Source organism: Myotis myotis, unplaced genomic scaffold (assembly GCF_014108235.1).
Source record: "Myotis myotis isolate mMyoMyo1 unplaced genomic scaffold, mMyoMyo1.p scaffold_m19_p_7, whole genome shotgun sequence".
Lineage (NCBI taxonomy): Eukaryota > Metazoa > Chordata > Mammalia > Chiroptera > Vespertilionidae > Myotis > Myotis myotis.
In genome coordinates this window covers 48,499,878-48,512,395 of record NW_023416379.1, presented here as the reverse complement: position 1 = coordinate 48,512,395, position 12,518 = coordinate 48,499,878, and the positions used below count along the sequence as shown (strand labels likewise).

Sequence of the window (12,518 nt, the reverse complement as noted above, 5' to 3'; positions counted from 1 at the left end):
TGCTGCTGAGGAAGAAGGAGAGGCTTCCGCCACCACCGCTGTACTGGCAGCGGTCAGCCTGGCTTGTGGCTGAGCAGAGCTCCCCCTGTAGGAGCGCACTGACCACCAGGGGGCAGCTCCTGCATTGAGCGTCTGCCCTCTGGTGGTCAGTGTGTGTCATAGTGACTAGTCATTGCAAGTTGTTCTGCTGTTAGGGTCAATTTGCATATTACCCTTTTACTATATAGGATAGAGGTCTGGTGCATGGGTGGGGACTGGCTGGTTTTCCCTGAAGGGTGTCCCGGATCAGGGTGGGGGTCCTGCTGGGGTGCCTGGCCAGCCTGGGTGAGGAGCTGATGGCTGTTTGCAGGCTGTCTGCAGCCCCTTCAGCCTGGGGGTCCCTGCTGGGGTGCCTGGCCAGCCTGAGTGAGGGGCTGATGGCTGTTTGCAGGCTGGCCATGGCCCCCAGCCACCCAAGCTCCCAGTGGAGGCTGGCTGGAAGCAGGCACCTGGGATTTATTTATCTTCTATAATTGAAACTTTGTTGCCTTGTGCAGAGGCCACAGCTGGCCAGGGCAGGCGGGAAGCTTGGCTTCCTCCATTGCCAGGATAACCAAGCATCCTCCTTGCTCCAGCTCTGTGGCTGCCGGTCGCCATTTTGGTTGGGTTAATTTGCATATAGTTGTTCTGATTGGCTGGTCGGCGTGGCTTGGGGCGTAGCGTAGGTGCAGTCAATTTGCATGTTTCTCTTTTATTAGATTAGATATTAATACACTAGAGGCCCAGTGCACCAAAATTTGTGCACGAGGGGGGTGTCCCTCAGCCCAGCCTATACTCTCTCACAGTCTGGGAGTCCTCAGGGGATGTCCTACTGATGTCTCCCTGTGGGGAGCAGGCTTAAGCCACAGTCTGGCCTCCCTCTGGGGAAGGTGTCCAGAGGGGTGATCAGGGGACATCGCTGCCCCCATCACCCCACCTCTGCTGCCACCCGGCCTCCCTCTGTGGGAAGTGACTGGATGGGCTGATTAGGTGATAGTGCCAGCGCCCCCCATCGCCCCTCTGCTGCCACTGGTCACTGCCCCCCTATCGCTATTCCCTTCCTCTGTCCACTGGTATGCACTTTGGCTGGCCTGGCACCACCTACTCCCTGCCCCCCCCCACACACACACACACTGGTCGCTCTGCCGTTTGGTTTATTTGCATATTACACTTTTATTATATAAGATTGGGGAAATCCTGTTTATTTCACCTTTAAATATATCTTCAAATGGCATGGAAACACCTCTGAGAATGATGTATTCTGCTTTATATTGGTGAGACTGTAATAAATTATATTAGGACATTTGATTGCATTACTATTAAAATGATTTGCATACTACCATATCATTTGTTGTTTGTTGTTGTGTGTTTTGCTTTAAAAGAGTGCTTTAATCTTTATTTGAAATCTGCTCTCCTCCAGTTCACAGATGTATCACACACTGAATGGAGGAATCAGAGGACTATACTTAGGCCATTTCACCATCTTGTTCAATTAATGTCTACAAACTATGGAGTCTATCAGCAGGGAGCAGTTGATCTGTGGGTTCTAATCTGCCTTTTCATTTGCATGCTAAGTATAGGAAGACCAACAACTATGTGGGTACAATTACTCCCACTTTCAGCATACACTATGTTCACTGATAAATTAGTTTGGAAAAATTACGTAGAGAACTTCAGGGTGAGAATTGGAGTCCCAAGAAAATTAAGCAAAAGTATAAGAAGAATTAGAGAGTTATAAAACTCATACCAGATAATATAAAGTAATAAATATCCATGATTATGTTAATAAAATAATAAACAAATAATGTATTAGGATTAGATAAAAGTTTATATTTTAAAACAATGGTTCTCATTAATAACTGCATCAAAATTATCTGTGAAATATTTAAAAATATAGGTTGGTGGAATTCTCACCCCAAACATTCCCAGAGATTGCATATATGTCAACTCTGAGTATTATTGTTTTTAAGGAGGGGTTGCTTCTACTGTTTATATCAGAGATCATTTAACTTGGTTTCCCATTTTAATGACTGATAAAGTCTACACATACCAATATACAGTGGCATTCTAAATCAATTAGAATTGACACCAGTATATGGGGCTCTTACAATTCCAACTAGAATCTCTGTGAGTGGAATCCAGCATTGGTATTTGTAAGCTATAAAAACTATAGGACACTTTTATTAAATTAAACTACAGTGGAAAGAAATCCAGTGAAGTGTAGTTATATGAATTTTTTTAGCAATAATCTTTGAATTAATGTTACAGATTACTGATATAATATGTTATTTGACTATTTATATAATATCTGAGGGATAGATATGATTTGTTTAGTATTTGTTGTTCTGGACATCTTATTTGATCTCTACCCTTTTATTCATGACAAAATTATTTCTGAGATGGTCATTGTTTTAAAAATTGAATTTGTCATCTACTTTAGTTTCCTGTCACCAATAATAGTCTTTGAATTTAAGAGATAGAGTTTCAAATTAGCTTTAAATAGAATTTTATATTTATTATGCTCTAGGAAAACTTGACTTTGAGTGACAATTTGATTTTAAAGTAGTCCCTATAATATTGTGTTCATTTTTTTTTTTTTTTTTTTAGAGATAGATGATGAAAATCTTAACTTTTTCAGTAGTGTACAGTATATCTTTCAGATGAACTGAGACAACTGTGTGCTAATTTTTATCAAAATGGATGTCCCATATACTCTTAAAGTCTCATTAAGAATTTGTGCTACAGCTTCCATAAACAGTGAAATGCATCCATGGTAATATTCACCAAAAGCAGAAGCAGAATAATTAAAGCTACCACATGGTGTTCTACATATTTCTTCTAAATGGTGGAAAGATAGATATAAGTGGAAGAATCTGTATCTAGGTTAGAACAGAAACTGTAAGGGAATCTGGGAGGTAGGGATTTTAGGTATATATTTTAAATCTGAGATAACGGGGACAGGGACACACTACTAGGGGGTCGTATATAATTCAAGACAATAAAAAGCAGAACAAGACTTTTTGTTTGTTTTTTAAGCTTCAATCAGTAACACCCAAGGAAAAGCAAGTCACAAATCTGAGGATAGCTAGATAATACTATTCTGATTTCCCTGATGAAAATCAGTGTTCAAAACCAGTTGGTGGCGACAAGAACGGTGGTACCCGAGTGGTTAAACTCCGCAAAATGCCTAGATATTATCCTACTGAAGATGTGCCACGAAAGCTGCTGAGCCATGGCAAGAAACCCTTCAGTCAGCATGTGCGGAGATTGCGGGCTAGCATCACTCCTGAGACCATTCTGATCATCCTCACTGGGCGCCACAGAGGCAAGAGGGTGGTTTTCCTGAGGCAGCTGGACAGTGGCTTGCTACTTGTGACCGGATCTCTGTCCCTCAATCGAGTTCCTCTTCGTAGAACACACCAGAAATTTGTCATCGCCACCTCCACCAAAATTGATATCAGTGGTGTGAAAATCTCCAGACATCTCAATGATGCTTACTTTAAGAAGAAGAAGCTGCGCAAGCCCAGACACCAGGAGGGCGAGATCTTCGACACAGAAAGAGAAATATGAGATTACAGATCAGCGCAAGGTTGACCAGAAAGCTGTGGACTCACAAATTCTGCCAAAAATCAAAGCTGTTCCTCAGCTCCAGGGCTACCTCCGCTCTCTGTTCGCTCTCACCAATGGGGTTTATCCTCACAAACTGATGTTCTGAATTTCTTGTAAGAACCCGATTAAATAACTGATATGTTTAAAAAAAAAAAGAAAAAGAAAGAAAATCAGTGTCATGTATGGATGAATTACATAGTGGGTAAAAGTTCAGAATTTTATATAATTATGTCAAAAGAATTCATTAAATAATAAGGAATGTATATAACAAATACCATATAATTCTGGAAAAAGTATTCTAAAAAAAGAAATAATTCATTTCATTTTCCACATTTAAGCTTCACTCAGTTACTATTTTTTTTTTAAATAAATTTTAAAGAAATTTGAGGAAATGTGTAAATGAGAGAAGAAAATGAGTCCATGTTTATTTTTATGCCTGACCCCCTTTGCCATATGTTTGGTAAACATATATCCATATTATATTATGGCATTTACTGCTTTTTATTATATAGGCACATTTGTTCTTCTTTCTGTCCGAAATATTTTTTTTTTTTTGGAATCCTCACCCAAGTATATCTTTATCAATTTGGAGAGAGAAAGAATAAAGGAAGAGAGAGGGGCAGAGGAGAAACATCGATCTGCTGCCTTCCAAACAGGTCCAACTGGCGATCAAACTCACAACTTAGGCATGGTCCCCCCACTGGGAATCAAACTTGCAACCTTTTTTCCCCTGGTATATAGGATGATGCTCAACCAACTGAGCCATTCAGCTCAGCTGTCCAAAATAATGTATGTATTCCTTACAAATCACATTGCACTTCTTCCAAATACTAAGAAACAGAGGTTGAACAGTGAAAGCAACTTGAATTTTATTATTTTATCAACTATTGAGGTAAATGTGTTTATAAAACATGTTCAAAAAAGTATATCACTTAAATTCAATATATTTTGGTTTTTTTAAAGATGTCAATATTTAGGCCAAAAAATTATCAATTGCTTTATTTAGCTTATAAAAGTACTTTTAAATATGAATCATTAGGCACGTTTTGCTTACTGTTCTCTTCTATGTGATTTCATTAGTTAGATTAGTATCAACTTGAAAAATATTCAATATTGTATAGAGATTGAGTCAGCATAATAATAATCAACCTTTTGCTTTTAGACTGGATTTTTTAAGACTATTAATGCTTAATATTAAAATGTAGCTTTTTATTAGAGGTAATTGAATGCAGGAAGTATGTGAACAAAGAATATTTGTTTTTTCAATTAGCATTTATAATTTCCCAGACAATTCTAAAATTAAAACACTGCAAATATACATGACATTCAAGTTTAAGGGCATCTATTGTGAGAATGACATTTACTAGATAAATTTTTAAATGAACTGCTGTAGCAGCCAAGATGAATCAAAGCATAATCATTTTGATGTTCCACGTGAAAGATAGATTTTTAAAAATTGACTGAATTGAATTATTTCAGATTGCCCACCACCTGTCACTGCTTTTTTTCTAAACTAGAAGCACCCATTAATTTATATGTGAAATATCTGCTATTGCAAATCAAACTTCTTTTCCAAGTGGTTACAAGGCCCATGTGCTGAGGACCCATGAAGTCTATAAAGTGAATGGTGATTTTGTGTTCAAGTTTGATTAAACTACGGGAAATATATGGATTGAAGATGGATGGTTTGTTATGGGCCACTACAGCATTCTCATTGCTCTGTTTATCTTTGTTCTAGCTAGTGCTAAATCAAGATAACTAGCAGACAAGTATAACGGAAAATATAAAGAAAGAACATTGAATCACAGTATTAGCTTCAGATGAGTATCGATCCCCAGCCTGCATTCTAAGATAAATGGAGATCAAAAAAGTAAACTTTTTGTGAATCATCTTAGATCAACACTTTGTGTGCTTTGGTGTCAGCCAGCATTACTTTGAATGGAAGGCCCAGAAGGAAATTTATATCTAATTCCTGGCTTTCCTTGACTAGCCTTTTGTTTTCATATATTTATTCCACTAAGTGATTCCGCTATGTTCAAGTTAGATGTTTTCCCAGATTTAGTTTTATGTTTTTGTCTTCAATTTCATCTTCTGCTTCTTAATGATGGAAAAATTTATTGTAGATTTTTCAAACTTTATGGTTTCAGTGTTAATTATAAAATGCATGCTGAACCTAAATTTTTTAAACAACATAAAATCCAAATGTGAGTCTATTCTTCTTTGATCATTTCTCTTTACTAAGGTAATGAATATTAAGAGTTTAGTATGCATCCTTCCACATTAATTTTTTTTCCTGATGATATGCAAACCTAGCTTATGGGATATTACATAAATAAGCTTTGATTTTAGCTGGGAAAAGAAAATTTAAATGCTTTTATTTAAATAATTTTCTGGCTAAATGAATTCTGCAAAAAATTGTTATTTTCTTAGGAATTCTAGAAGGACTTGTAGAAATGTCTTTGGTACCATAAGTGGGGATAAAATTCCTAAGGTGTTAGCAATTAGAAAGTGTTTTTCAGTAGAGAATGAAATAAGCCAGGAGGGATTACTTACCTCTCAGTATGAGGTAAAAAATAAGGCAATACTGACTTGTTTAAATTTAAAAATGCCATTTATCACTTGCATCAAACTCCTAAATAAGCTGGGTTTTGTTTTATCCACCCTCCCCCCCCCCCCAATAAAGGACATCCTTTCCAGGGAAAATTCTAATTGTATACACACATCTTGTACACACACCCATGTATACACACACTAATAAAGACGGAAGCTTCTGTTTTCATTTATGCATTACTCATGCCACTGAAAATACTAACATTTAATAAGATCGCCACCTGACCACAAATTTTTTCAACAGGTTATAGTAAGCTCCCCTAGTCTCCTGGGATATTCTGTCACATTTATGATCATAGTTTTCTTTCTGCCTCATCAAACAAAACAACAGAAACAAATTTTTTCAATGAACAGTATGGTGGTCTCCAGAGGGAAGTGGGACAGGTTGGGGAGTAAAGGGTAAAGGGAGGGTCAAATATATGGTGAGGAAACATAGTTTACTTTGGGTAATAAACACAATGAAATGTACAGTTGGTGTATCATAGAATTGTACACTTGAAAACTACATAATTTTATTACCCAATAACTTCCAATAAATGTAACTTAGAGAAAGAAAGACAAACAACACAACCAAAAGATACTATTGTTAGTGTACACTTTCAATACACTGGTAACTGAATACACCTGACTGCTATAGAGTAGGTAAGTGAGCAAACTCCATCAAAAACACTCCAGTATTGCTTAGGCATCAACTTAGTACACAGATGGTGGTCAGGTCCAGGAAAAATCACTTACAGCAAATAACATAATGTGTAGAAAAGACCAAAGCATCCAAAATTATTACTGAAATGAATATCTGATTAGGATTCTTGACCTGAGATAAATTAGATGCTCTAAGAAACTCTCCCAACAAAGAATGTCTAAAATTCTGGATAAAAACTTTCAAAATGGCACATTTGTTATTTTAGGCTGATTGGGAAGAGAAGCAGCAATAATTCTGGAATATAGATTTTTTTAAAGTATATGTCTAAGTTTTAAGACAACTGAAATTAACTTAATTATGCCCTTTACTCATTTTTGTAAAATATATTTGTTTTGATTTCAGAGAGGAATGGAGAGGGAGAGATAGAAACATCATTGATGAGAGAGGTTCATTGATCAGCTGCCTCCTGTACTCGCCACACTGGGGATTGAGCTGCAACCTGGGCATATGCCCTGACCTGGAATTGAACCATGACCTCCTGGTTCATAGGTCCACACTCAACCATGGAGGCATGCCATCCTGGCTCTTTATTCATTTTTAAATCCAACACCCCTAGGTACCCAGGACTCTCAGCTCACACCACCTCCTGAAATCTCATCTCTAGAGTTTTAAATCCTTGGTTCTGTTTCAATTTTCTAATTCCTGAAATACTTCTGTACTTTTAGAAACACATACTAGGTCTAAATTCTCCAAATGTTCAAGCTTTGCTCTGATTATTATTTTAGCTTCACTCTCAGCTGAGGACACCACCTGCCTACAGTTCTCTTCGGTCGAGGATATTTTTATTTCTCACCCCCATTTCGCTCTCCTGGAGGTTGGGTATTGCCCTGCTCCTCATGGCCAAACTTCCAGATCAGCGATGCTCTTTTCTCCCCAAAACCCATGTCACCGCACCGATGATTCTTAGCTTTCACCTTCCAACCATATTCTATATTTCCTGTCAAGGCCCATCATTGTTTGGCTGCCAAGTATATCCAGTGCTTCTTTCCCCCCTCCATACAGCCTTGGCAATATCCTATCCTGGCTAAACCAACTCTCTGACTACTTTCTCTTTATGTAATACTATCATGAGAACTCCACCCTCATGACCTTATTTAAATCAGATTACCTCTTCAGTTCTCCATGTCCAAATCTCATAACATTTGGGATTAGACTTCAACATTGGATTGGGGGAGAGGGAATGAGGCATAAATTAGTCCCTATAACCTATTTTCACTTTTAATGTACCCTTTTCAAATCAAATGTCTCAGTCTGTTAGAGCTGCTGTAACAAGAATACCAGAGGCTGGGTGGCTTATAAACAATAGATGCTTATTTCTCCTTATTTCTCATGGTAATGGAGGCTGGAAGTCTAAAATCGAGGTGTCTGCATGGTTGAGTTCTGGTGAGGGCCCTCTACTGAGTAGCAGGCTGATGACTGCTAGTTGTATCCTCACATGACAGAGAGCAGGGAGAGGAAGCAACTCTCTGGACCCTTATGAGAGCACTGATCCCGTTCATGAGCTCCATCTAATCTTTATTACTTCCCGAAGACCTCCACCTCCTAATACCATCAGGCATGCAGGTGGGGTTTCAACATATGGATTCTGGGTGGATGTGAACATTCAGTTCCTAACAGAAAATATTTTCTAGAAAATCCTTTGTAATCGAAATGAAGTGAAACTTGTTATTCCTAGAGGACACCGTCAAAATCCCTATATTTTGTAGCCAGTGGTTATTAATTATTACAAAATAAAATATCGAACTAATTTTGTTTGCCATTTCTGTTTTGTTTGTCCTGGCAGTATGGTACATATTAAAGAAATGAGCCTATTTATAGTATAGACAGATGTACAATGATTTTTTTTTTCAGCTAATGTAAGTTTGTTTGGAGGAAGGTGAAGGAAGAAAGCAGAGCAATCCAGGCGGGATAACATCTTATGGTGAAGAACAATTGAGAACATATAACCTGTAACATTTCAATCAATATTAATCAATAAAATTATCTTAGAAAATTATTTTCTTCTTAAACTAACAAATCTCTTATGCGAATTTTAAGATGTATTTTCCCAATTTAAATCTCATATCAATCTGGTGTTTTAAGAAATATGCATAAATTTACATCAAGCTATAAATATTTCAAATTTTAATTATTGCAATTAATAAAGAAAAAAATGTCTGAATGTGAACTATCCTGCTGCAGCACTAAATTATTTAACAAGAAATAGCAAAATCAAATTACAGTTTGACCCACATAGACAGAGACAAATCTAGATTTACTCACAGTGGATCGGTTTAACAACCTCATTCAATGACCCATACCATACTATTTTTTTAAATCCTCACCTGAGAATATGTTTCCGTTATTTTTAGAATGAGTGGAAGGGAGGGGGAGAGATGTAGAGAGAGAAACATCAATATGAGACACATCAATTGGTTGCCTTCCACATGTCCCAGACCAGGGCCTGGGATCAAGCCTGCAACCGAATCAAATCCTGGATCCTTCAGTCCACAGGCTGACACTCTATCCACCGAGCCAAACCTTCTGGGGCCCCACACCCTACTTTTATGCAACCTGTACCCAGACAGACTCATCGCACTAGCCCTCAAAATGTGATGTTTTAATTATGTCAGAAAGAAAAGAGATTAAAAGCCTTTAATTAAATAGGTAAGTATTTTCATTTAAAATAACAGTGACTAGCAATTCTCCCTCCAACAATAAATTCAAGTAACTATCGGTGTCTGCTTTAACAGCTTCTGTGTGCCATTTATTATTAAGCTCTCAAATCCTTTCAGCTTATAATAGTGAAACAATCCACTCCGAAAAAAAAATGTATAAAAAGGCTGATCACCATGAAAACAGAAATCCTAGAAAACTGTGCATATATGTCAAATTATTATAATTTTGAGGCACACTGATCAAATGCAAAAAGAATTCCACTAAGTGTTAAAACAGTTGGAAAAGTTCTCCCCACCCCCAAGTCCTACTTTTAAGTTCCTTTGATACAAGGTGGCACAAAGTCAAGAGAGAACTTAAAACAAGCTTCACATTAATATTTGAAAAAGGGCACCCACTGTGTTTGATGTGGCGCCCTTCATGCAAATCATGTAGTCCAAGAGAAATCCCAGTAGGAAAGATACTGCTTTCTTCTTAGCATGCTCCCTTTTTTTCTGCTGGGTAATAACGAACTTCTCATACTCCCTTTGCAACCCCCCTGAGCTATAAAGAAATTAAATTATTACTTGCTAACTGAAGACTCTTTTAGAAAATTATGGGGACATATTATTATTATTATTGATTTTTAGTTAAGAGAATAAGACTCACATTCTACACTTTATTAGGAAGAAAAATTAACTTAATTTGCTCAACATAAGGTCTGAGCAAATTTTGCCAAAGCAGGATATATTCACTTAAATTAGTTCAATGTATGATTGGTATTTATAAATAGCATTCCTGTGTGTACCAGCAGCATACAGGGACATTGATTTAGCTGGTGCAGGGGAATTAGTAATGGGGAGAGCAGAGGCAGAGGAAACATGCCACTTGGCTGACTATGGATGCCTCATAAAGCAATCCTGCCTGGAAGCCAGGGGACTGTAGGCACCAAATACCAACATTAAAATTGCTACTCTACTGATAGTACTCATTTTGTGTATGGGAAGCGCTGCATTTTTAGGAGCTAGATACATATCTTCACGAATACTTAGAGGACTCGATGAAAGATAACCCTAACCTTTTCCTTCTTTAATAACAATAGGGAAATAGTTAATGCTCTTCTCCTACCACCACACCCACACCAAATTCATCGAGGGAAACCCTGAGTAATTTTTCTTTGGCCTCTTTAAAATATCAGTCATTTTTTGTTGTATCTTGAAATTTCAAGTTCATGTTATGAATATAACAAAGAAATATCACTTTATTTAATAGTTTATGAAACCCTTTCACATACTGATTTTTCATTTGAGCCTAACCACAACTTGATGAGAAAATTACTCTTACTTCTTACTGTTCATTTCTACAAATAAACAGATTCTTAGAGAGATTATGTAAATCACTTCAATGATTATTAAAGTATGATCTAGTACCTTCATCCTCTGACTCCAGATCATTTGAATTTCTTAGAGCAACCTAATTTCTTTGGAGTTAAATAGATATCAAGGATTAAGATCAATTCCTTGGCCTGAAAGGAATCTTGCTTGAAATCTCCATAGGACATTGGGTGAATGAGTTTTGTATATACTATTCTCATCAGCTCTATCATGTGAATCTGAGCACTTATGAAACAAAGCACATGCTAACATCCAGGCTAAAATTATACTAGCACCCACACAATTTCCTGTGAGTTCACTTTGGACTATGCTACTTTCCTCATATGTTTTGTTGTGATTGTTTCTAGTATGATATGTTAGAAATTTTTTTGGCTCTTAACTATTTCCTGTGTAGAATACTTTTTTAAAAAGAGAGGACAATGGATTTCACTTTAAAATTAAGAGCCAGAGACATTAAAAGGTCTATTACTATAACATTTTACTCAACATTCTGCAAAAAAATATCACAGTAAAGCTACAAAGACACATCGATAGTACTGAATTTGAATTTGGGAAATCTTGGACAAAGGATTTAGTTTCCTCCCTGAATAAAATTAACATATCTACTGACAAAGAAAAATAAACCCAAGGAAGTAAATAGATGTTAATAATGATGAAAAGGATATGCTTGTCAAAACACAGTCTCTAATGATTATTTTACACAATTACCATCACTTTGATACCCTTTAACTAATGATTTCTCATCATCTCTTCAAATAAGACCATGAAGTTCAATATAATAGATCAGACAATTAGTGCATCTAAACTAAAACCTGCATGTGGTAGGTGCCAGTGGGCTGTTTGAGGGAAAGGCTAAACAAATTATCCCTATGTCTGGCTCTACACAGCATGTGATACTTTTCCTGACTTAAAAAGATGATAGGCGAATGCCTAGCAGTTCTAATTACTGTTTTAATTATCTTATCTTTGATACTAAGACACAGTAGCCGCAGTAGCCATTCAAAGACAGAGCAAATAGATATGCTTCATAATCACAAGTCTGCATACTTTGCTACCAATATTTAAGATTTCTCTCTTATACATGTATATGTTTTAAAAATTTTGCTTGGAACACAAAGGAAAAAAAACTACAGTCACCATAAACTAATGAAGATGTTGGTGAACTACCAAGTCAAAAGTATTGTTTTTGTTTTTGTTTTACTTGACCTCCTGAATAACAGTCCACACATTTTTATGGAATAAAGAATGTGCTCTATAGTTCTACTTTTGAACAATTTAATGTGAAATGTGATGCTTGTTATTTCTCTTTCTATAAAATGTGTGTATTATGTTAGGTAGATGTGAAAGTTGATAATCAAGCCCAGAGGTGGATAAATGATATGGGAATCCAGCTAGTGAGATACACAATGCATGCGGAGAGGGAACAATGCATGAGTGAGAGGCAGAAAGATGCAGGGATATACACAGGCTTGGGACCCAGAAAAAAACCTGGATTTAAATCCATATTTTGTTTCATATTAAGTGAGTAGCCTTGTGACAGTTGCGTTCTC

The 12,518-nt window shown here is 36.9% G+C and overlaps 1 protein-coding gene across 1 annotated transcript; it reads left to right on the top strand.

Annotated features, from left to right (window-relative positions):
* The first annotated feature begins 3,150 nt into the window (after positions 1–3,150).
* LOC118660150 (60S ribosomal protein L6-like) lies at positions 3,151–3,756 on the top strand. The gene is given in 2 exon segments (XM_036317271.1): positions 3,151–3,572; positions 3,574–3,756. Coding segments are annotated over 2 exon segments (531 nt in total). The 5' UTR covers positions 3,151–3,201; the 3' UTR covers positions 3,734–3,756.
* The last annotated feature ends 8,762 nt before the right edge of the window (positions 3,757–12,518 follow it).